The sequence below is a fragment of the Carcharhinus amblyrhynchos genome, unplaced genomic scaffold (assembly GCF_965287045.1).
Source record: "Carcharhinus amblyrhynchos unplaced genomic scaffold, sCarAmb.v2.hapA chromosome_579, whole genome shotgun sequence".
NCBI lineage: Eukaryota > Metazoa > Chordata > Chondrichthyes > Carcharhiniformes > Carcharhinidae > Carcharhinus > Carcharhinus amblyrhynchos.
Genome location: NW_027650319.1, coordinates 36,685 through 62,662, shown reverse-complemented (window position 1 = coordinate 62,662; position 25,978 = coordinate 36,685). Strand labels below are relative to the sequence as shown.

The 25,978-nt window shown below is 48.6% G+C and overlaps 1 protein-coding gene across 1 annotated transcript in view; it reads left to right on the top strand.

The window, feature by feature from the left end:
• LOC145339640 (cell adhesion molecule 2-like) overlaps positions 1–25,978 on the top strand; it is a 62,076-nt gene that overhangs the window by 6,167 nt on the left and 29,931 nt on the right. Inside the window, exon 3 of the mRNA XM_080184150.1 lies at positions 11,770–11,860. Within this exon, the coding sequence (XP_080040276.1) occupies positions 11,770–11,860 (91 nt within the window). The remainder of the gene's footprint in view (positions 1–11,769; positions 11,861–25,978) is intronic.

Sequence of the window (25,978 nt, the reverse complement as noted above, 5' to 3'; positions counted from 1 at the left end):
ACATTATTGGTTCCGTTCCCACTATTTTTCACTGTGGCCCTGTTTGAATCTGGTCCTTGGTTTCTCTGTCACTTTTCTTACTCCCCTCACTGTCCTTTATCCTTGTCTTTGATTCCCGTTCCTCTGACTCCTTGCATTGGTTCTCAGCTCCCTGCCATTCTAGTTTAAACCCTCCCCAGTCGCTCTCACAAATACACCCCCCCAAGGACCCACCCAGTTTGTACAGGTCCCACCTCCCTTAGAACTGATGCAAATGCCCTAAGAACCTGAAACCCTCCCCCTCACACCACCACTTCATCCAAAATATCCTGCTGTTTCTATTCTGACTAGCAGGTGGCACTGGTCATAATCCTGAGATCACTACCTTTTAAGGTCTGACTTTTCAACTTCCTAGCTCCTTATATTCAGCTTTTAAGGTCACACCCCTTTTCTCACTGATCGTATTTGTACCGATGTACACCACGACTACTGTTCGCCACCACCCCCCGGCCCCCGACTCCCCGAATGCCCTGTGTCCACCCCAACACATCCTTGACCTTAGCAGCAGGGAAGCAACATACTGTCCCAGAGTCTATTTTGCAGCCACAGAAGTGCCTCTGCTGAGGGATGTGGGGATTGAGGAGGTTACAGAGATAGGGAGGGTTTGAAAATAATGAGAACTTTAAACAAAAGCAAAATATAGAGGTTGCAAAAAATCTGAAATAAAAACAGGAAATGCTGGATAGACTCAGCAGGTCTGGCAGTGTGTGGAGAGAAACAGAGTTAACTCTTCAGGTGTATATATTGTCTGGTAATTTTCAAATCAGGGTAATTAGGAATGGCAATAAATACTTGTATCGGCAGTGAGCCCACACACTGGGAATGAATTCACAAAATCTTCTTACCTCCGTCTCTTCCCCTTTCTCAAATTCTCAGCACAATTGTTAGTCACAGATGCTGATCACTCTGCTCCCTCCCATCACCCTGCAACTCTCTGGCTGTTTTACATTCTCAATTCTCATTGTCCTTTGTTTTGCATTTATATTTCTCTTCCTGGACCAGACTCTTCAAGTTTTCACAAATTCTATTTTGTCCCTTAACCACTCTGTCTTGCATTGAGAATGTAACATATTCCACTTGCAGATCAATAAAGCTTTCTCCCCCCATCCTTTGGTGGAACAGCCCAGTTTCCTTGTGTCATTCACCTGGGCCAGGTGGATAGGAAGGGGCTGAGATCAGTAAAGCCAGGAAGGAGGATGTCAGTCACACAGTGTTGTCAGCAGTTCTCTCTCACACACGTGATGTGCCTGGCCCATGACTGAAAGCTTTTGGAGAACTTCCAAAGGGAAATACATAATATCACCCTCATTAAAAGCTCGCCCATCGTTAATCCGTGAACCATACAGCAGAGAATGGAGTGAAAGGGGAACCAGCAGCTCCTGTGCTGAAATTCTGTGATTCAGGAGAAAGCTCCCTCCATCTCCCCCAGGATACGTATTAGATTCTGCAATCTGCAAAGCATTCAGATATGAGTTGAGAGTAATTAAATCCATCATTGAGTAGATATTTCTGTACAACAACCAGTTAATGGTAATTATATCCTATCACTGAGTTAATAATAATTATATTCATCAAAGAATTGAGAATTAAATCCAGCAATAATTTGGTAGCAATTCTATCTGTTACTGAGCTGGTGACAATTCTATCCATCAGGTTAGTTAATATCCAGCAATAAGTTAGTTTAATTATCTCCATTTTTGAGATAATGATCATTTCCTCCATCACGGAGGAATTAGTGAAGATCTCTACCCTTGAGTTCCATGCAAGGCCTCCCAGTCTCTCATCTTTCTGCTTGCTGTTTGAAGAACAATCTAAATTGTGCCATTCACCTGCTCTTTCCTCAGGGTCCTCCACTCTTTTCCTTTTAAGTATTTATCCAATTCCCTTTCCACAGTTTTTACTGAGTATGTTAACAACAGTTTCCCAGAAGTCACACCAACTCACTGCAGGAATAACCTCTCCTTTCCTTCTTTCTGGAACTTCCTCAGTTACCGCCAGTCTGTATCTTCAGGTTATCCTGGAAACACTTTCACAGATTGTCAGACAAACGGGGAAGTCAATCAAACCCCACCATTTACAGGCTGTTAATGCCCTGTGTTCACTCAGACAGAACCTTCGAAATTCCCTCCTGTGTTCCTGCTCAGAACCTATCATCACCTTGATTCAAACAACTTAATATCCTCCAACCCTTTGTTTATAAAGAGAAGCCGATTGATATTCTGCAGCTTTATCAACAGCCTGCAATTTTTATAAAGGTTTTTGTATCTGAACCTTTAAGGTTCTCAGTTCCTTTAATGATTAACTACAGACTGCAGTTCCCTGGCCCCGGCAACAGTAACCTTCATCTCAGGCAGGACGGAAACATAGGAGCGGGAGGAGGCCATTTGGTCCTTCGAGCCTGCTGTGCCATTCATTACGACCAGCCAGCAACACCCATGTCCTGTAAATAAATGTTAAAATAAGGAGATTAAAACAGTACACAATATTACAGAGATGGCATCACCAATACCCTGTATAAATGAAGCATATCCTCCCTAACTTTGTGTTCACTTCCCCATTCAATAACGGTTTCATGCTGCAGAGGGAGTGGCAGTGCTGGTTTATGATATAAATGAGAATATGCTCTAACTGAGAAACACAGCACCCAGAGTCCTCACCTCCCTGAGAATCCCCTTCAGTGTAGAATTGAAACCCTTCAGCTACACACTGTTTCCTGAGTGACCTCTTTGTACTTGAATAAATTCCCAGAATGAGGTTTGAGTTAGAGTTTAAGTGATTGGAGACTGAGCCTCTGTACGTGTTGTTCAATGCAGAAGCTCTGATGTGTGTGTTACTGCTCTGCAGGACTGCAGTTTAATAGTTTATGGAGCAAACCTTTTTTTGATTCAATCTACATTGAAATTTCAAAAGAAAGACAAAAACTCTGATCCCCAGTGCATGGTTTATCAGGAGATCAACAGCTGGACCCCCAGGAAAACCAAACATACTCTCTGAATATCAATGCTAGATTTCCCAAGCACTCAGAGCAGAATAATAAACAGCGTGTGCTGAAATTAGACTGAGATACTTTACGCCACAAATATTAACAATGAGTTCCTCCCTGACCAGGAGTAGACCAGGGTTAGAGACAGACACATTCCTAATGAGGGAATCACATTCCTCACACAAACATACCAATCAGGAGAGGCCATTCTGCCCCTCAAGTCTGCTCCCCCATTCAATAAGATCATGGCTAATCTGATTTTCACCTCAACTCCACATTCCTGCCAACACCCCCCCCCCCCCCCGATAACCTTTCACCCTCTTGTTAATCAAAACTCTATCTGTCTCAGCCTTAAAAATATTCAAAGATTCCATTTCCACTGCCTTTCCAGGAACAGAGTTCCAGACACTCCCCACCCTCTGAGAAATGCATTCTCCTCATCTCTGTCTTAACTAAGTGACACTTTATTTTTAAACAGTGAGTCCTAGTTCTAGATTCTCCCATAAGAGGAAACGTCCTCTCCACATCCATCCTGTCAATATCCCTCAGGATCTTATGTTTATCAATCGAGTTGCTTCTTACTCTTCTAATCTCCAGCAGAACAAGCCTAGCGTATCCAATCTTTCCTCATTACATCACTCGTCCATTCCTGGGCCAGGATTTCCCAGCCTGCCGCAAGCCATTCAAATTTCTGTTTGACCTTGGCAGGGCTGGAAGATCCCGCTGTGGGAGGGGCCAGAGAATCCACCCCAGGTATTAGTTTAGTATACCTTCTCTGAACCACTTCCAACATATTTACATCTTACCTTAAATAAGGAGACTAATACTGTACACAACACACCAGGTGGGGTCTCATCAATGCCCTGCACAACTGGGTTGAGCTATGAGGAGAGGCTGAATAAACTAGGCTTGTACTCATTAGAGTTTAGAAGAATGATGGGAGATCTCATTGAGACGTATAAGATGATGAATGGGGTGGATAGGATAGAGGTGGAGAGACTCTTCCCGCTCAGAAAGGACAGTAGGACTAGGGGGCACAGCCTCAAGATAAAGGGGAGGCGGTTTAGAACGGAGTTGAGGAAGAACTTCTTCACTCAAAGGGTGGTGAATCTCTGGAATTCTCTGCCCGTTGAAGTGGTGGAGGCTGCCTCGCTAAATATTTTTAAGATGCGGGTTGATGGGTTTTTGATAAGAGAGGGAATTAAGGGTTATGGGGAGAGGGCGGGAATGTGGAACTGAGCCACGACAGATCAGCCATGATCTTATTGAATGGCGGGGCAGGCTCGAAGGGCTAGATGGCCTACTCCTGCTCTTATGTTCTTATGTTCTTATAACCTCCTGACTTTTGTGTTCAATTCCCTTCGCAATAAACAATAATATTCAATTAGCTTCTCTAATTACTTGCTGTATCTGCATACTAACCTTTTGTGTTTCATGCATTAGCACACCCAGATCCCTCTGCAATCTTTCACCATTTAGATAATAAGCTTCTTGCCAAATGAACAATTCCACATTTTTCCATAAAGTACTTCCATTTTCCGGATCTTTGCCCACTCACTGAGCCTGTCAATATTCCTCTGAAGCCTCCATATGTCCTCTGCACAGCTTATTATTCTACCTATCTTTGAGTCATCAGCAAAGTTAGCAACCACACCTTCAATCCCTTCACACAAATCATAAATATAAATTTTTAAAAGTTGAGGCCCAGCACTGATCCCTGTGGCACATCACTCACCGCATCCTGCCAACCAGAAAAAGACCCAGTTTTATTAACTCTGTTCCTGTTATCTGCTCAATCTTCAGTTCATAACAATATGTTACCCTCCATACCCTGAGCTTATATTTCTCTCGATAACCTTTGATGTGGCACCTTATCAAATGCCGTCTGGCAGTACAGTTCAGTAGGGGGAGGCAGGGCACAGTGGTTTTGTCATTGGACTTGTAATCCAGAGACCCAGGATAATATTCTGGGGAGCCAGGTTTGAATCCCACCACAACAGAACTTTAGAGAAGGAAATCTGCCGTCCTTACGTTTAAGTCACAAGTAGATAGATTTCTGAGTTTAAGTCACCGGTAGATAGATTTCTGGTAGGCAAGGGGATTAAGGGTTATGGGGAGAGGGCGGGAATGTGGAACTGAGCCACGACAGATCAGCCATGATCTTATTGAATGGTGGGGCAGGCTCGAAGGGCCAGATGGCCTACTCCTGCTCCTATTTCTTATGTTTTTATGTTACCTGGCCCAGAGCCACAGCAATGTGGTTGACTCTTAACTGCCTTCTGAAATGGCCAAGCGAGCACTTATTTCAAGGGCAATTAGGGATGGACAATAAATGCTGGTCTTGTCAGCGATATCCACATCCCATAAAAGAATAAAGAAAAATCCCACCAGTTCCCCTTTATCCACAGCACATGATTCCTCAAACAAGTTGGTTAAAGCTGATTTCCCTTTCACAAAACCATGTCAACTCTGCCTGACAGTGGCTCTGAATATTTTCCAATAACAGGTCCTGAGCTAACTGGTCTATAATTTCCTGCTTTCTGTCTCCCTCTCTTTTTGAGTGGAACGTGTCCCGAATCTAGGGAATTTTGGAAAATTAAAGCCATTGCATCAAATATCCCACTGGCCGTTTATTTTCACCCGAGGGTGAAGTCGATCAGGGCCAAGGCTCTTGTCAGCTGCAGCCCAACGATTTACTCACCATCACATCTCTGGAAATTGTAACTTGCCAGAGATCCTGCCTCCCTCCCATTTCCCCATTTGCAGGCATTTCTCGGATGTTACTTCTTTCCATGATAGTGAAGACAGATACGAAATACCTGTTCAATTCAACTACCATCTGCATATCTTTCATTATCCATTCCCCAAACTCACTTCTTATTGGACCAATGGTCACATTATTTGTGATAGAAACTCTCCCTGTCCACGGCCGAATCTTCACCGGGTGGGAATTACATTCAGCAGAAAAACCTGCCAAACTTGCTTCTGTTTCAATTTTTCACTTTTTTTTCACTGATCAGCTTGAGAAAGGCTGTCCAGGGAAAGAATGAGGAGGCAGTGGTCCAGTGGTGTTATCGCTAGACTGTTAATCCAGAAACTCAGCTAGCGTTCGGGGCCTGGGTTCGAATCTCGCCACGGCAGATGGTGGAATGTGAATTCAATAAAAAAAACTTGGAATTAAAAGTCTAATGAAAACATTGTTGGAAAAACCCATCTGGGTCACTAATGTCCATCAGGGAAGGAAATCTGCCGTCCTTACCCAGTCTGGCCTTTATGTGACTCTAGAGCCACAGCAATGTGGATGACTCGCAACTACCCTCAGGCAACTAGGGATGGGCAATAAATGCTGGTCCAGCCAGCAACACCCATATCTCACAAATGAATAAAAAAGGAAACAAAGAGTTAGATACAGAGTAAAACTCCCTCTACACCATCCCCATCAAACACTCCCGGGACAGGTACAGCACGGGGTTAGATACAGAGTAAAGCTCCCTCTACACTGTCCCCCATCAAACACTCCCAGGACAGGTACAGCACGGGGTTAGATACAGAGTAAAGCTCCCTCTACACTGTCCTCATCAAACACTCCCAGGACAGGTACAGCACGGGGTTAGATACAGAGTAAAGCTCCCTCTACACTGTCCCCCATCAAACACTCCCAGGACAGGTACAACAGGGGGTTAGATACAGAGTAAAGCTCCCTCTACACTGTCCCCATCAAACACTCCCAGGACAGGTACAGCACGGGGTTAGGTACGATATAGCTGTTTATGCAGATTGATTAAGTTTCCCTTTCCTCTACCACATTAGTTGCAGTGTCAGTCTCAAAAGTGTCGCTGTAATGTACCCTGCAGCCTTTCTTTGTGAAAGACACATATAATTTCATTTTGCTCTTAATAAATTCGGTTTTCTGTTCCCAAAGGGGAGTTTATTTGAATTTGTCCAGATTAATATGTTTCTAAAAAAGGCAGAATAAAAGAATTTCAGCATTCCCTGGACTTGCGAAATTGCAGAGTTGGAGTCAGGGTCTGTGCTGGAACCTGTGAGGTGTCAGTCTGAGGTGTCACTCAGCCAAGCACTCTGAGCCGACACTGCTGTGGTCTCTGGAGTTTGTGGGAGATGCTGCATTGGACCAGCCTTATTGGGCAATGAGACTGCTGTGTGATCACCAGGACACAGTGTGAAGGCCAGATCCATGGGGAACTGCACTGTGAGCAGCCTTTCCACATGACACAAAGGTCACAGTGACACTTATTATCCAATTTGTAAATTTAAGTGCTGAAAGAGCTAATGAAATTATCAGAGCTGTTTGAAAACAGGTGAGAAGTTTAATAGGGTAGAGAAAGAGAAGTGATTTCCAGTAAGGATGGTGAGGGAAGTGGGGACAGAACAAGGAGATAGCATTTGAAGCCAGCCACTGAGGGTGACATCAGTAAAAACAGAAACTAACCAGCGGGAAACTCAACCAGGGCAAGACTTACTCAGTTAATGGTAGGGCATTGGGGAGAGTTACAGAACAAAGAGATCCCGGGGTACATGGTCATAGCTCCTTGAAAGTGGAGTCACAGGTGGACAGAGTGGTGAAGAAGGCATTTGGCATGCTTGGTTTCATCGATCAGAACATTGAATACAGGAGTTGGGATGTCTTGTTGAAGTTGTACAAGACATTGGTAAGACCACACTTAGAACACTGTGTACAATTCTGGTCATCCTATTATAGAAAGGATATTATTAAACTAGAAAGAGTGCAGAAAAGATTTACTAGGATGCTACTGGGACTTGATGGATTGAGTTATAAGAAGAGGCTGGATAGACTGGGACTTTTTCCTCTGGAGCGTAGGAGGCTGAGGGGTGATCTTATAGAGGTCTATAAAATAATGAGGGCACAGATCAGCGAGATAGTCAATATCTTTTCCCAAAGGTAGGGGAGTCTAAAACTAGAGGGCATAGGTTTAGGGTGAGAGGGGAGAGATACAAAAGGGTCCAGAGGGGCAATTTTTTCACATAGAGGGTGGTGAGTGTCTGGGATAAGGTAGTATAGAGACAGGTACAATTTTGTCTTTTAAAAAGCCTTTAGACAGTTACATGGGTGCGATGTTTATAGAGGGATATGGGCCAAATGTGGGCAATTGGGGTTAGCTTAGGGGTTTTAAAAAAAAGTATGGCATGGACAAGTTGGGCCGAAGGGCCTGTTTCCATGCTGTAAACCTCGATGACTCTTCTGTCACTTAGCTACACTTTCCATCAGCCTTTCATGTCGCTCTCTCTCACTTAGCCAAGATTTTATTCAACATTTGAGCCAGGTCTACATTCCCTCCTTTCATCCCATGTTTGATTAAAATATGAGATTGTATAAAACCAAGTACGTCAGATCCTTTCGTTACCCACTCCACACACTATTAACTCACCATAACACACTTCCCAATAGAAAGCAATAGAAAATACACTTCCAACTGCCAGACTGATTACAAATTAAATTCACACCTCACTGACTCTAATAGCTGCATTATCCAATCATTCCATATTTGATAATAGTGTATCTAACTTCTTTATCTTTAACATGTATTTGTCTAGCCCATCTGTTCAACATCACAGTTACAATTAATTGAAATGCAATTATTACCATCATTATAATAATTACGAGCTGGGACAATGAACTGATCCAGGGGTGTATCTGTATATTGTTTCTCCAGTTCCACCATATCGTTTCTCTTATTTCCTCATCAATTTTCTCTGCCTCCTCTTTAACCTTTATGTCGGTTTTAAACACTTTTTACAGCTTCCGTTTTCAATCTTCCAGTTTTTCATTCAGGATTTCTGCTGAATATTTCTCCTGGTATTTCTCCAGAGATTCTTTGAATTCCTCAGTTATGCTCACTGGGACATATTCCCTTGGATGGGAAGCAGTAAAATCTCTGCGGGTGATCTGACCACCGTGTCTTGCTGGTCAATCATCCTGGAGATCTGGTAAGACTGGGCAAGAGGCGAGAAATCGGCTCCGTGCCACCTTCCCCACACTGGTTTGCCAGGGGAATCGAAGCTGTTCTCACTATAATTTAAATGCTCGCTGCCTCTTATCTGCTCGTTGTTGGTCCCCCACCAACAGAGACCAGATGCGATGGCCTTGCTGGGAGGAATGGAGACCACTTAAGCCCCTGGGTGGTTGGGGCAGGGCCAGGCAGTGCAGTTTGGCAATGCCAGCCTGACACCCTGGCAGCAGGCAGTACCAAGGGATTGGAGCATGCGGGGATGGGCCTGAAGGGGGCAGGCCGGTGCCGGATGACCAGCCACGATGGAGGGAGGCGGGAGGTGAGGGAAGATGGGGGTACTCTGCTTTGGGGACGTGGGGTCAGTTAGGGCAGTAATGGGGGGATCAGGGTGATGTCCGGGGGAAGCGGCAGATCTCCCAATATACTGTGTGCACTGTGTGTACATTGTGTGTATGCAGTGTACACTGTGTGTATGCAGTGTGTACACTGTGTGTATGCGGTGTGTACACTGTGTGTATGCGGTGTGTACACTGTGTGTATGCGGTGTGTACACTGTGCACTGGGGCGCATGCACAATGGCACCACTGGAGCTCAGCAGCCAGATTTCCAATGAAAATAGGTCTGGCCCTTCCCCTACTGGTGAGAATCACATCCTGGTATTTGTTTTTAACTATGTGCTGTGTGATTGCAACTGGGACTCAGCCAAAAAAAAAGACACAATTCTCTCCCATTTTTACACTTGTTTAGCAACAAGAATGTTTTTGGTAAGATCACCCCCCTGTGCGTCCAATTGTGGCTGCGATTTCAGTTTCAAAACAAAATATTGAATGGTGGATGTCCAACCCCCTCCGCCCCCTCCCCCCTCCTGGCAGCTGTAGCCCCCTTGCCCGACCCAGATAGCCAGCCCCAATCACCCCCTTTCCTCCCTCTCCCACTGACCCCTGTGCAGAGTGGCAGCAGGAACCCCCCAATAGGCCTTGCCCCCTCTGGCCCCACCCCCTTGGATACTGCAGGGTGCCAGACTAATCATATGGAAACTTAGAGAGCTGACAATCTCAGCTCTGTACCAACTTCAGGCTTGGGGCCGATTGCACCAAATAAAGAGCCTCGGATACTCACAGAATCATTCCCAGCAATGCTGTATAACCAGGAGGATTTCATTCACCAGCATTCCAAATACTTCCATACTTGCGTTCCACCAGCATTCCCGGGGCCAACTCCCACACTCCCGGGATAACTCCCACACTCCCGGGGATAGCTCCCACACTCCCGGGGATAGCTCCCACACTCCCGGGATAACTCCCACACTCCCGGGATAACTCCCACACTCCCGGGGCTAACTCCCACACTCCCGGGGATAACTCCCACACTCCCGGGGATAACTCCCACTCTCCCGGGGATAACTCCCACTCTCCCGGGGATAACTCCCACTCTCCCGGGGATAACTCCCACTCTCCCGGGGATAACTCCCACTCTCCCGGGGATAACTCCCACTCTCCCGGGGCTAACTCCCACACTCCCGGGGATAACTCCCACTCTCCCGGGGATAACTCCCACTCTCCCGGGGCTAACTCCCACTCTCCCGGGGCTAACTCCCACTCTCCCGGGGCTAACTCCCACACTCCTGGGGCTAACTCCCACACTCCCGGGGATAACTCCCACACTCCCGGGGCTAACTCCCACTCTCCCGGGGCTAACTCCCACACTCCCGGGGCTAACTCCCACACTCCCGGGGCTAACTCCCACACTCCCGGGGATAACTCCCACACTCCCGGGGCTAACTCCCACTCTCCCGGGGCTAACTCCCACTCTCCCGGGGCTAACTCCCACTCTCCCGGGGCTAACTAACTCCCACTCTCCCGGGGCTAACTCCCACTCTCCCGGGGCTAACTCCCACTCTCCCGGGGCTAACTCCCACTCTCCCGGGGCTAACTCCCACTCTCCCGGGGCTAACTCCCACTCTCCCGGGGCTAACTCCCACTCTCCCGGGGCTAACTCCCACTCTCCCGGGGCTAACTCCCACTCTCCCGGGGATAACTCCCACTCTCCCGGGGATAACTCCCACTCTCCCGGGGATAACTCCCACTCTCCCGGGGCTAACTCCCACTCTCCCGGGGCTAACTCCCACTCTCCCGGGGCTAACTCCCACTCTCCCGGGGCTAACTCCCACTCTCCCGGGGCTAACTCCCACTCTCCCGGGGCTAACTCCCACTCTCCCGGGGCTAACTCCCACTCTCCCGGGGATAACTCCCACTCTCCCGGGGATAACTCCCACTCTCCCCGGGATAACTCCCACTCTCCCTGGGATAACTCGCTTGTTACAGCCATGTGAACTCTTTCCGAGCTGCATCATCACGTTCTTGTGTAACCACTCAGCTCACAGTGACCTTTTTAGATGGAGAGTGAATGCTGGTTTAGTCAGTGACACCCACACCCTGGAAACACACTGGAGAACAGGACGGGCTTTAAAGATTCCAACTGCAGCTTTGAGCAGTGAAATGGGGAAATATTATTCATGATAATTAATTGATGCTGAATGTGAATTTTAAATCTGAGATTGATGGCAGCAAATTTAACACAGAGTGAAGATGAGTAAATAGAATTAGGTCAAAGATTGGCAGGAATCTTTTGTTATGATCTGATTGAGTACAGGACAAGCGGGAGCTGTGTCTCTACCTGTGTCCCGATGCCTCGCCATCTGTGATATTTGATCGAAGGCAGTGTAGATTCTAAAGGGTTTCTTTTCCTTCTTTACAGATGTACCTTCGGTGAAGATTGATTTCTCCAGGAACTTTGCACGAGAGGGGGATGAGTTGAGGCTGGAGTGTCGTGCCACTGGGAATCCAACGTGAGTGAAGATCTTTCCGTGTTAACAACTGTCATGTAGCAGCATTCCTGCTCCTGGGATTTCTCTCGGAATCTCCAGCCTCAGCTGAAAATGTAGAAATACGGATGTAATTTACAGGCAGCTGTCAGTGGGTACAGAATAGGAACGGATCAGCTGAATTAGCAGATAGCTGGGCTCTGAGCACCATCAGCTCCGACTCTCATTGTTAAAATCAGACAGCAAAGCTACACTGAAAGGGATGACTTCTCATTCTGTGCCGACACTTTCAAGGAGCTTGCTGTTTAGTGCCACTTCCCTGCTTATTCCCCATAGAACCATAGGAGAAAGAGGCCATTCAGCCCATTGAGTCTGCACTGAGGCTCTGAAAGAACATTTTACCCAGCCCACCTCTCTGCCCTATCCCCATAACCCCATGAATTCCCATGGCCAATCCACCTAATCCACACACCTTTGGACTGTGGGAGGAAACCCACGCAGACACGGAGAGAATGTGCAAACTCCGCACAGACAGTGACCCAAGCTGGAGATCTAACCCTGGCACTGTGAGAGTGTTGCTAGCCACTGTGTCACCGTGCTGCCCACATAACCTGAAAAATTTCACTTCTCCCAGTATCTATCCAATTCCTGTTTGAAAGTTCCTATTAATCTGTTGCCACCAACGCTTGCACATCATAACCCCTTCTATAAACATTGAACCTGATATCACGCTGGAACTTCTGTCAATTAATTTAAATCTGTGTCCGCTGCAGCTGAAGATAGTTTACTTTCCAATCTCTCCATGACCTCCTTCCTCCCTGTCTCTGTCATTCCCTCCAGCCTCTGAGATCGCTCCTTTCCTCTAATTCTATTCTCTTGTGCATTCCGAATTTCCAAGTAGCCCAGTCCATCGCTCAAACCATCCTCCCATCCACACTTCCCACTGCCTCGGCAAAGCAGCCAGCATAATCAAGGACCCCCACGCACCCCAGACATTCTCTCTTCCACCTTCTCCTGTTGCATCTCCAGCTCCAGGTTATTTGGAGCCATCAGCTCCACATTGCAAAAAGGGTTTACAACAGCTCCCCACCAACAGGGAACAGGCGACTGACCCCACTGGAGGGAACAGAGGCCATGGAGGCACCCCAAGAGCTCGGAGGTAAGGGAGGTGCCCCTCGGCAGTGCCAGCCTGGCACTCTTACACTGCCCAAGGGGCAGACTGGCGATTCCCAAAGGGTACCTTGGCATTGCCCACCAGGCATCCGGCAGTGCTCAGGGGACGGGGCCAGAGGATCTCACTGCGTGTCCCCGTCCTGTGGCCTGATGTCATATTCCATCTGCGAATATTCCGGCGAAATAGCTTGGGAATGTTTCATTATGTGAAAGGTGTTATAGAAAATAAATTGCTGGCTTTTAGAAGTCCAAAGATGTGGGGGTTAGGTGGATTGACCATGCTAAATTGTCCCTTACTGTCAGGGGGATTAGCAGGGTAAATGCATTGGGTTACGGGGATGGGGCCTGAGTGGGGTTGTGGGTGGTGCAGACTTGATGGGTCGATTGGCCCCCTTCTGCACTGTAGGGGTTAGAGTCATAGAGGTTTCGAGCATGGAAACAGGCCCTTCGGCCCAACTTGTCCATGCCGCCTTTTTTTTTTAAAACCCCTAAGCTAATCCCAATTGCCCGCATTTGGCCCATATCCCTCTATACCTATCGCACCCATGTAAGTATCTAAATGCCTCTACTACCACCTCTGGCAGCTTGTTCCAGACACTCACCACGCTCTGTGTGAAAAAATTGCCTCTCTGGACACTTTTGTATCTCTCACCTTAAACCTATGCTCTCTAGTTTTACACTCCCCTATCTTTGGGAAAAGATACTGACTGTCTAGCTGATCTGTGCCTCTCATTATTTTAAGATCACCCCTCAGTCTCCTACGCTCCAGAGAAAAAAGTCCCAGTCTATCCAACCTCTCCTGATAACTCAAAACCATCAAGTCCCAGTAGCATCCTGGTCAATCTTTTCTACACTCTGTCTAGTTTAATAATATCCTTTCTATAATAGGGTGACCAGAACTGTACACAGTATTCCAAGTGTGGCCTTACCAATGTCTTGTACAACTTCAACAAGACATCCCAACTCCTGTATTCAATGTTCTGACCAATGAAACCAAGCATGCCGAATGCCTTCTTCTCCACTCTGTCCACCTGTGACTCCACTTTCAAGGAGCTATGAACATGTACCCCTAGATCTCTTTGTTCTGTAACTCTCCCCAGTGCCCTACCATTAACTGAGTAAGTCCTGTCCTGGTTCGGTCTACCAACATGCATCACCTCACATTTATCTAAATTAAACTCCATCTGCCATTCGTCAGCTCACTGGCCCAGTGTATAATTCTTTTCCTTTTCTCCAAAACTCCTCACTGCTGCCCAGACGTTAAAGCTGTATCATTGCTGCTTGGGTGTGTGAGGTGGGTGGGTGGGATTGAGGGATACAGGGAAAGGGGGAGTGGGTGGGATTGAGGGATACGGTGAGAGGATGGGTGGGTGGGTGGGTTTGAAAGAAATGGGGAGTGGGTGGGTGGGTGGGATTGAGGGATGAAGATTACGATGGGTAGGTCTGGAAAGATTTGGATGAGTTTCACTGATTGTAAAGATTATTCTGTAATAAAACGCCAGGTGAATGGAAAGTGGTGCAGGGCCGTTGCTGAGAGGGGATTGTGTAAAGATGCAGCCCTGGCAGGAAAGAACATAAGAACATAAGAAATAGGAGCAGGAGTAGGCCATCTAGCCCTTCGAGCCTGCCCCGCCATTCAATAAAATCATGGCTGATCTGTCGTGGCTCAGTTCCACTTTCCCGCCCTCTCCCCATAACCCTTAATCCCCTCTCTTATCAAAAACCCATCAACCCGCGTCTTAAAAATATTTAGCGAGGCAGCCTCCACCACTTCAACGGGCAGAGAATTCCAGAGATTCACCACCCTTTGAGTGAAGAAGTTCCTCCTCAACTCCGTTCTAAACCACCCCCCCTTTATCTTGAGGCTGTGCCCCCTAGTCCTACTGTCTTTTTTGAGCGGGAAGAGTCTCTCCACCTCTATCCTATCCATCCCATTCATCATCTTATATGTCTCAATGAGATCTCCCCTCATTCTTCTAAACTCTAACGAGTACAAGCCTAGTTTATTCAGCCTCTCCTCATAGCTCAACCCCCTCAACTCCGGCATCAGCCTAGTAAACCTCCTCTGCACTCCCTCCAAGGCCAAAATATCCTTGCGTAAGTACGGCGCCCAAAACTGCACACAGTACTCCAGCTGCAGCCTCACCAATGTCCTATACAGTCGCAGCAAGACCTCCCTACTTTTATATTCAATCCCCCTCGCTATGAAGGCCAGCATCCCAAGCTGGATTTTTGCGACTCATGCACAAGGACCCCAAGGTCCCTCTGCACCGTCGCCTGCTGCAGTTTTTCGCCACGTAAGTAATAATCCTTCCTACCATTATTCCTACCAAAGTGGACCACCTCGCACTTGCCAACATTAAATTCCATTTGCCATTTCCTGGCCCATTCGCCCAGCCTATCTAGATCCTTCTGTAGACTCTCCACACCCTCCGCACAATTTGCCTTTCCACCAATCTTGGTGTCATCAGCAAATTTCGACACCCTACACTCGGTTCCCTCCTCCAGATCATCTATATAAATGGTAAATAGCTGAGGCCCCAGCACCGACCCCTGAGGCACTCCACTAGTCACCATCCGCCAATCCGAATGGCACCCATTGACCCCCACTCTCTGTCTCCTATTTGACAACCAATCCTCTATCCACGCTAACACCCTACCCCCAACTCCATGTCCCTCGACCTTCTGCAATAACCTCTTGTGAGGTACTTTGTCAAACGCCTTCTGAAAATCAAGAAAGACCACATCCACCGGCTCTCCTCTATCCACCGCCCTAGACACATCCTCATAGAACTCCAGTAAATGTGTCAGACACGACTTCCCCTTAACGAAACCGTGCTGCATCTGCTCTATCAAGCAATTCCTATTATCTCAGCCTCGTGAATACGGAAGGAGAGGAGTTAAAGCACAAAGCTCACTTCAGCATGCTCTGTAACTTAGAGGGAGAATTGGATGTTTGAGTATATGCTGTGTGTATGTGGGGTCATGGTGCAGTGTACAGTCTGAGCCCACTGACTACAGCGACTGTGTTCCGTACAGTCAGACAGGAAGCAAACCGCTGAGAATTTCAAATCAGTTTCAAATGTCAAGTCCGTTCCGAGTGGTAATGAAATGTCCTTTAGTTTCATCGAATTTTACATTAAATTGGCAATTTCACTCAGAAATGCCACAGATTGGTTGATCTGAGAAATAGAAACAAATCAAATTGAGCAACACTTCGTACTCCCCAGAGGCTGAAACAAATTGATCAGAGAGTGTAGAGGGAGCTTTACTCTGTATCTAACCCCGTGCTGTACCTGTCCTGGGAGTGTTTGATGGGGGGACAGTGTAGAGGGAGCTTTACTGTGTATCTAACCCCGTGCTGTACCTGTCCTGGGAGTGTTTGATGGGGACAGTGTAGAGGGAGCTTTACTCTGTATCTAACCCCATGCTGTACCTGTCCTGGGAGTGTTTGATGGGGGCGACAGTGTAGAGGGAGCTTTACTCTGTATCTAACCCCATGCTGTACCTGTCCTGGGAGTGTTTGATGGGGGCGACAGTGTAGAGGAAGCTTTACTCTGTATCTAACCCCGTGCTGTGCCTATCCTGGGAGTGTTTGATGGGGGGACAGTGTAGAGGGAGCTTTACTCTGTATCTAACCCCGTGCTGTACCTGTCCTGGGAGTGTTTGATGGGGACAGTGTAGAGGGAGCTTTACTCTGTATCTAACCCCGTGCTGTACCTGTCCTGGGAGTGTTTGATGGGGACAGTGTAGAGGGAGCTTTACTCTGTATCTAACCCTGTGCTGTACCTGTCCTGGGAGTGTTTGATGGGGACAGTGTAGAGGGAGCTTTACTCTGTATCTAACCCAGTGCTGTACCTGTCCTGGGAGTGTTTGATGGGGGGACAGTGTAGAGGGAGCTTTACTCTGTATCTAACCCCGTGCTGTACCTATCCTGGGAGTGTTTGATGGGGACAGTGTAGAGGGAGCTTTACTCTGTATCTAACCCCGTGCTGTACCTATCCTGGGAGTGTTTGATGGGGGGACAGTGTAGAGGGAGCTTTACTCTGTATCTAACCCCGTGCTGTACCTGTCCTGGGAGTGTTTGATGGGGGACAGTGTAGAGGGATCTTTACTCTGTATCTAACCCCGTGCTGTACCTGTCCTGGGAGTGTTTGATGGGGACAGTGTAGGGGCGGTTGCAGTTTTATCTGTGCTTTATTTGATATCAGTAATTTTTGGATTATTTTGGTGCATCAACAGTCATCTATTTTCCTATGGACCTGGGTTCAATTCCCAGCTTGGGTCAGTGTCTGTGTGGAGTTTGCACACTCTCCCCGTGTTTGCGTGGGTTTCCTCCGGGTGTTCTGGTTTCCTCCCACACTCTGAAGATTGGGGGGATTGGCCATGCTAAATTCCCCCTTAGTGTTAGGGGGATTGGCAGGGTAATATGTGGGGTTATGGGGAGAGGGCCTGGGTGCGATTGTGGTCGGTGCAGACTCGATGGGCTGAATGGCCTCCTTCTGCAATGCAAGATTTCTATGATTATCTGTGATAAAAAAATTGTCCCAATAAATGAGCAGGTGAAGTCCTGGAGTTGTTTTGACCTGGGTAAGTAAAATCCTCTCAACAACACACCACTCAGCACACAATTCATCTTGTGCAGATAGCAACTTTGATTCAAATCAAATACAAGTGATAAAAGCAATTTTATTTGAATCTGATATTTGATATCTGACTTGTGGTTTAATCAGATATTTCAGTGTTAACTTGCTGAGCCCAGGGCAGAGGTGAATTCATTGGGAACATTACTCTGAACTCTGCTGTCACCCTCTGCAACTCAATCTCAGTTCAACTCTTCCACCACTGATTCAAGGTGTTTACTCGAGATGTTCAAAATTGGAAAGGGTTTTGAGAAGGTAGATAGACAGATGCAGTTTCCAGAGGGGAGACAATCCCGGGTAATGGGAACATCCAGAGGGTGAGGTGAGTTTTTTTATAGTGAGTTGCTGTGATCTGTCGGGAGCTGATAGAATTGAATTGCAGCCTATCAGATCAAAAGGGCCAATGTTTTCAGGACGGTGGGGTAAGGACAAGGAGACATCTGACTGGTTAGATAGCTTTTTCAAAGAGCTGACACAGGCACGATGGGCCGAATGGATTGTTTCTGTGCTCTATCATTACATGATTTTCTCAGTATGATTCCGTGCCTCCTGAATACCAGGAATGGATGGTTGGATTATCCCATGGATATCTCTGAGTGAGATGGACAAGAGACAAGACCAAGGCAGCCTGAAACCCAGCTGTTATCTCCTCCCTCTCGTGACTGAGTGCAGGGGGTGACAGTGAGGTCTATTCATCCAGAAAATACAGGCACTTCCCTGAAAGGGGACAGGTGCAACACGAGGGAGGAACTGCCTGGAATCCTGCAATCAGTAACAATTGGGGGAAGCAGGCTCGTTCTCCCCCAAACACAAAGTGGGTAAGAAACAAATACTCCACAACAGAGAAGAGCAGATCCAGATTCCCAATGAAGGTTTCAGCCTGGAAGCGAGCTTGTTTGCTTTTATCTCAGTCAGTAACCCAGTGAACGGTGACGAATCTACAGGGGGCCAGAGCTGATTGGATATTCTTGGGAAACCCAGGCTCGATGGAGCAGAGGCCATGTCCTCAAGCTTCTGAGGGTTAGAATTTCAGAGAACAGTCATGGTTTTGTTGAAATACTTGACTTTCGAGCTGAGAAAGGCACGAGTGAGGGTTTCAGCAACTGACAAACGGAGACAGAGGCAGAATTGGACAATGTGATGGAGCTGGAAGTAGGCAGCCTGAGTGATGGTATGGATGTGTGATTGGTTAAGCATCACAGGGTGAAATACAACAGAAATCCATCGTCCCATTCTCATCTCCGGGTCAGTGAACTCACAACCCTGCTGTTATGCTCTCAACCATAAAGTCCACCCTGAACTTGTCTGGACAGAGAAAGTGGTCCTGGCTTCGGCTAATGACTCAGGACACTTCACTGTTGTTTGAACAGTTTATCGTGCCACCAGTAATTTAAAAACATCACTACCCTACTCCCTTCAGATTAAATCAGTAAAGCACTGTCCTTAACTTCCAAATTGTGCCCACTCTGATCATTCTGTGGACTGTGTTCCCGTGTGTGTGGATTAATGTCACATGTCACATCCCCTCTCCCTGAGGCTTATACTGCAAAATACATGACCGTGACAATAATTGCTGCAAATCTATCCTGCCCTTTGTACCTTCTCACATATTGCAAAATCTCACATCCTGGGGTTAGGTATAGCCCAGTAACATTTCCAGCTGTTACAATGGGGAGAATTCTAGATTCTCAACACCATCAGCTCTTGCTCCAGTGGGACAATGCTTTGGAATTACCACTACCAAGGAAGGTGGGGCCACATTCAGACACATAGCTTGTTAATATTATTGACAGTTCTAACAGTTCATAGCAATCCAAGGTTTGAAATAAATCCGATAAATCTTGGAAAGCACGTTTCATTGTGAATGGAGCTGATGTTAGGTTTACAAGGGTTTATTTTAGGTCCAATTTCACCATCCAGTGGCGTACGGGGAGGCAAAGTTTGACCAATCTCTGAAAATTGTCCCTTTTGGCAGCCTTGTGACAATTTTTCCTTTTGAGTTGGCTGTTTTTAAGTGAAGCATTCTTGTTGAAGTACTAGTTACAAAGCTGCAGGTTGCTGGAGCTTTATTATCTTTGTTAGGTGTGCTGCTTCTTCACCAGACTGCAATATATATTTATATCTTATTTCCTCTCAGTCTCCCCTGCCTCTCCCCTCTTGCTCAAGGTCAGTGCACCCACTTTATTTCAGTCACAAGCAGCTGCACTCTCCCCTGTCTGCTCTGAGAGCAGCCTTCAGCTGCTTATCTCAGGAGAACAGCTCTTGCAATCGAGTATAGAATGCAAATGCATGAGATTCCATCATGCTTTTAGGTTACATATTAACCCCTTCTTATTCCCTTTCATTAATGATACTCTACGAGACCTTGGAGTCCTCGTGCATCAGTCGCTGAAAGTAAGCGCACGGGTACAGCAGGCAGTAAAGAGGGCAAATGGTATATTAGCCTTCATAGTGAGAGGATTTGAGTATAGGGATAGGGATGTTTTACTGCAATTGTACAGGGTGTTGGTGAGGCCACACCTGGAGTACTGTGTGCAGTTTTGGTGTCCTTATCTGAGGAAGGATGTCCTTGCTATAGAGGGAGCACAGTGAAGGTTTACCAGGCTGATTCCTGGGATGGGGGTCTGTCACATGAGGAGAGACTGAGTCAGTTAGGATTATATTCTCTGGAGTTTAGAAGAGTGAGAGGGGATCTGATAGAAACTTATAAAATTCTAACAGGGTTAGACAGGGTAGATTCAGAAAGAATGTTCCCGATGGTGGGGTCTCCAGAACCAGGGGTCAGAGTTTGAGGATAAGGGGTAAACCTTTTGGAACTGAGGTGAGGAGAAAGTTCTTCACCCAGAGGGTGGGGAATGTGTGGAATTCACTCCCACAGAAAGTAGTTGAGGCTAAAACGCTGTCTGATTTCAAGAAGAAATTAGATATCGCTCTTGGGGCTAAAGAGATCGAGGGATACGGGGGGGATCAGGATTTGAATCTGATGATCAGCCATGATCAGAATGAATGGGAGAGCAGGCTCGAAGGGCCCAATGGCCTGCTCCTGCTTCTAGTTTCTATTCCCATCTTTCTAAACAGTATTTATCATCACATTTGTGTCCTCTCCTGTTTATCTACAAAAAAGGCTGTGGAAATCTGGATCTGTCAATTGATGAGTTCAAAGCTGAGATTTTGTTTATTGTGGGCAGGACGGGTTCAGGAGACAAGGAAATGGACTGAAGATGCAGAATAGCCACGACCTAACGGAGTGATAGAACAGGCTGGAGGGGCTGAAATATCTCCTCCTCTTCCAGTTGGTGAGATGTGATGTCTCCAATGGAGAGAGGATTGGTTAACTGACAGTAAGCAGAGACTGGGGGTAAATGGGCATTTTTCTGGTTGGTGATCAGTGACTAGTGCTATGCCTCAGGGATCAGTGTTGTGACCGCAATTGTTTACTATTTATATGATGACCAGATGTAGTGTGTCAAAATTCACAGATGACACTAAGATGAGTGGCAGAGCAAAGTGTGCAGATGGCGCTGAAAGTCCGCAATGGGATATAGATAGTTTAAGTGAGAGGGCGAGGGTCTGGCAGATGGAGAACAATGTTGGTAAATGTGAGGTCATCCATTTTGGGAGGAATAACAGCAAAATAGACTATTATTTAAATGGTAAAAAATTGCAGCATGCTGCTGTGCAGAGGGACCTGGGTGTCCTTGTGCAGGAATCTCAAGTTGGTTTGCAGGTGCAGCGGGTAATTAAAAAGGCAAATGGAATTTTGTCCTTCATTGCTAGAGGGATGGAGTTTAAAAACAGCGAGGTTACATTGCAGCTGTATAAGGTGCTGGTGAGGCCACACCTGGAGTACTGTGTACAGTTTTGGTCTCCTTACTTGAGAAAGGATAGACTGGCTCTGGAGGGGGTGCAGAGGAGATTCACTAGGTTGATTCCAGAGTTGAGAGGTTTGGATTATGAGGAGAGACTGAGTAGACTGGGGCTATACTCATTGGAATTCAGAAGAATGAGGGCAAATCTTATAAAAACATATAAGATTATGAAGGGAATAGATAAGATAGAAGCAGGGAAGTTGTTTCCACTGGCGGGTGAAACTAGAACTAGGGGGCATGGCCTGAAAATAAGGGGGAGCAGATTTAAGACTGAGTTGAGGAGGAACTTCTTCACACAAAGGGTTGTGAATCTGTGGAATTCCCTGCCCAGTTGAGGCTCCCTCATTGAATGTTTTTAAGGCAAGGATAGATAAATTTTTGATCAGTGAAGGAATTAAGGGTTATGGTGAGTGGGCGGGTAAGTGGAGCTGAGTCCATGAAGAGATCAGCCATGATCTTATTGAATGGCGGAGCAGGCTCGAGGGGCCAGATGGCCGACTCCTGCTCCTAGTTCCTATGTTCTTATGCTCAATAGTCCGGGCTGTTGGCATAAGCAGCACTAATACCAGAGGAGCTCATTTTTTGGCCAGTGCAAACAGGATGGGCTGAGTGGCCTTTTTCTCTGTATGAACTTTCTATCATTCTATGATAATGTCAGGAGTGTGATTCAATTCTCCCCACTTGCCTGGATGGTGCAGCTCCAACAACACTCAAGAAACTCAACACCATCCAGGATAAAGCAGCCGTTTGATTGCTAACCCTTCCACAAACACTCACTCCCTCCACCACCAATACAATGACAGCAGTGTGTACCATCTACAAGATACACTGCAGGAACTCACCAAGGTTCCAAGCACCTTCCAAACCTGATTTCTCTACCGTCTAGCAGGACAAGGGCAGCAGATACCTGGGATGATCACCACTGGAGAGGCTGGAGCATAGTGCTGAGCAGGTCACTGCGCAGTGCACCGATCTGTCAGTGCCGATCCGTCAGTGCCGATCCGTCAGTGTCAGTGCCGATCTGTCAGTGTCAGTGCCGATCCGTCAGCGCCGATCTGTCAGTGTCAGTGCCGATCTGTCAGTGTCAGTGCCGATCCGTCAGTGTCAGTGCCGATCCGTCAGTGTCAGCGCCGATCCGTCAGCGCCGATCCGTCAGTGTCAGTGCCGATCCGTCAGTGTCAGTGCCGATCCGTCAGTGTCAGTGCCGATCCGTCAGTGTCAGTGCCGATCCGTCAGTGTCAGTGCCGATCCGTCAGTGTCAGTGCCGATCCGTCAGTGTCAGTGCCGATCCGTCAGTGTCAGTGCCGATCTGTCAGTGTCAGTGCCGATCTGTCAGTGTCAGCGCCGATCCGTCAGCACCGATCCGTCAGTGTCAGTGCCGATCCGTCAGTGTCAGTGCCGATCTGTCAGTGTCAGCGCCGATCTGTCAGTGTCAGTGCCGATCTGTCAGTGTCAGCGCCGATCTGTCAGTGTCAGCGCCGATCTGTCAGTGTCAGCGCCGATCTGTCAGTGTCAGCGCCGATCTGTCAGTGTCAGCGCCGATCTGTCAGTGTCAGTGCCGATCCGTCAGTGTCAGTGCCGATCTGTCAGTGTCAGTGCCGATCCGTCAGTGTCAGTGCCGATCCGTCAGTGTCAGTGCCGATCTGTCAGTGTCAGTGCCGATCCGTCAGTGTCAGTGTCGATCCGTCAGTGTCAGCGCCGATCCGTCAGTGTCAGCGCCGATCTGTCAGTGTCAGTGCCGATCCGTCAGTGTCAGTGTCGATCCGTCAGTGTCAGTGTCGATCCGTCAGTGTCAGCGCCGATCTGTCAGTGTCAGCGCCGATCCGTCAGTGTCAGTGTCGATCTGTCAGTGTCAGCGCCGATCCGTCAGTGTCAGTGCCGATCCGTCAGTGTCAGTGCCGATCTGTCAGTGTCAGTGCCGATCCGTCAGTGTCAGCGCCGATCTGTCAGTGTCAGTGCCGATCTGTCAGTGTCAGTGCCGATCCGTCAGTGTCAGTGCCGATCCGTCAGTGTCAGTGCCGATCCGTCAGTGTCAGCGCCGATCTGTCAGTGTCAGTGCCGATCTGTCAGTGTCAGTGCCGATCCGTCAGTGTCAGCGCCGATCCGTCAGTGTCAGCGCCGATCCGTCAGTGTCAGCGCCGATCCGTCAGTGTCAGCGCCGATCCGTCAGTGTCAGCGCCGATCCGTCAGTGTCAGCGCCGATCCGTCAGTGTCAGCGCCGATCCGTCAGTGTCAGCGCCGATCCGTCAGTGTCAGCGCCGATCCGTCAGTGTCAGTGCCGATCCGTCAGTGTCAGTGCCGATCCGTCAGTGTCAGCGCCGATCCGTCAGTGTCAGCGCCGATCCGTCAGTGTCAGCGCCGATCCGTCAGTGTCAGCGCCGATCTGTCAGTGTCAGCGCCGATCTGTCAGTGTCAGCGCCGATCTGTCAGTGTCAGCGCCGATCTGTCAGTGCCGATCTGTCAGTGTCAGCGCCGATCTGTCAGTGTCAGTGCCGATCTGTCAGTGTCAGCGCCGATCTGTCAGTGTCAGCGCCGATCTGTCAGCGCCGATCCGTCAGTGTCAGCGCCGATCCGTCAGTGTCAGCGCCGATCTGTCAGTGCCGATCCGTCAGTGTCAGCGCCGATCCGTCAGTGTCAGCGCCGATCTGTCAGTGTCAGTGCCGATCTGTCAGTGTCAGTGCCGATCCGTCAGTGTCAGTGCCGATCCGTCAGTGTCAGTGCCGATCTGTCAGTGTCAGCGCCGATCTGTCAGTGTCAGCGCCGATCCGTCAGTGTCAGTGCCGATCCGTCAGTGTCAGTGCCGATCCGTCAGTGTCAGTGCCGATCTGTCAGTGTCAGTGCCGATCTGTCAGTGTCAGTGCCGATCCGTCAGTGTCAGTGCCGATCCGTCAGTGTCAGCGCCGATCCGTCAGTGTCAGCGCCGATCTGTCAGTGTCAGTGCCGATCCGTCAGTGTCAGTGCCGATCTGTCAGCGCCGATCTGTCAGTGTCAGTGCCGATCCGTCAGTGTCAGTGCCGATCTGTCAGCGCCGATCTGTCAGTGTCAGTGCCGATCCGTCAGTGTCAGTGCCGATCCGTCAGTGTCAGTGCCGATCCGTCAGTGTCAGTTCCGATCCGTCAGTGTCAGTGCCGATCCGTCAGTGTCAGTGCCGATCCGTCAGTGTCAGTGCCGATCTGTCAGTGTCAGCGCCGATCCGTCAGTGTCAGCGCCGATCTGTCAGTGCCGATCTGTCAGTGCCGATCTGTCAGTGCCGATCTGTCAGTGCCGATCTGTCAGTGCCGATCTGTCAGTGCCGATCTGTCAGTGCCGATCTGTCAGTGCCGATCTGTCAGTGCCGATCTGTCAGTGCCGATCTGTCAGTGCCGATCTGTCAGTGCCGATCTGTCAGTGCCGATCTGTCAGTGCCGATCTGTCAGTGCCGATCTGTCAGTGCCGATCTGTCAGTGCCGATCTGTCAGTGCCGATCTGTCAGTGCCGATCTGTCAGCGCCGATCTGTCAGTGTCAGCGCCGATCTGTCAGTGTCAGCGCCGATCCGTCAGTGTCAGCGCCGATCCGTCAGTGTCAGTGCCGATCTGTCAGTGCCGATCTGTCAGTGTCAGCGCCGATCTGTCAGTGTCAGCGCCGATCCGTCAGTGTCAGCGCCGATCTGTCAGTGTCAGCGCCGATCTGTCAGTGTCAGTGCCGATCCGTCAGTGTCAGCGCCGATCCGTCAGTGTCAGCGCCGATCCGTCAGTGTCAGTGCCGATCCGTCAGTGTCAGCGCCGATCCGTCAGTGTCAGCGCCGATCCGTCAGTGTCAGCGCCGATCCGTCAGTGTCAGTACCGATCCGTCAGTGTCAGCGCCGATCCGTCAGTGTCAGTGCCGATCTGTCAGTGCCGATCTGTCAGTGTCAGTGCCGATCCGTCAGTGTCAGCGCCGATCCGTCAGTGTCAGCGCCGATCCGTCAGTGTCAGTGCCGATCTGTCAGTGCCGATCTGTCAGTGTCAGTGCCGATCCGTCAGTGTCAGTGCCGATCTGTCAGTGCCGATCTGTCAGTGTCAGTGCCGATCCGTCAGTGTCAGTGCCGATCCGTCAGTGTCAGTGCCGATCCGTCAGTGTCGATCTGTCAGTGTCAGTGCCGATCCGTCAGTGTCAGTGCCGATCCGTCAGTGTCAGTGCCGATCCGTCAGTGTCAGCGCCGATCTGTCAGTGTCAGTACCGATCCGTCAGTGTCGATCTGTCAGTGTCAGTGCCGATCCGTCAGTGTCAGTGCCGATCCGTCAGTGTCAGTACCGATCCGTCAGTGTCAGTGCCGATCCGTCAGTGTCAGTGCCGATCTGTCAGTGTCAGTACCGATCCGTCAGTGTCAGCGCCGATCCGTCAGTGTCAGTGCCGATCTGTCAGTGCCGATCTGTCAGTGTCAGTGCCGATCCGTCAGTGTCAGCGCCGATCCGTCAGTGTCAGTGCCGATCTGTCA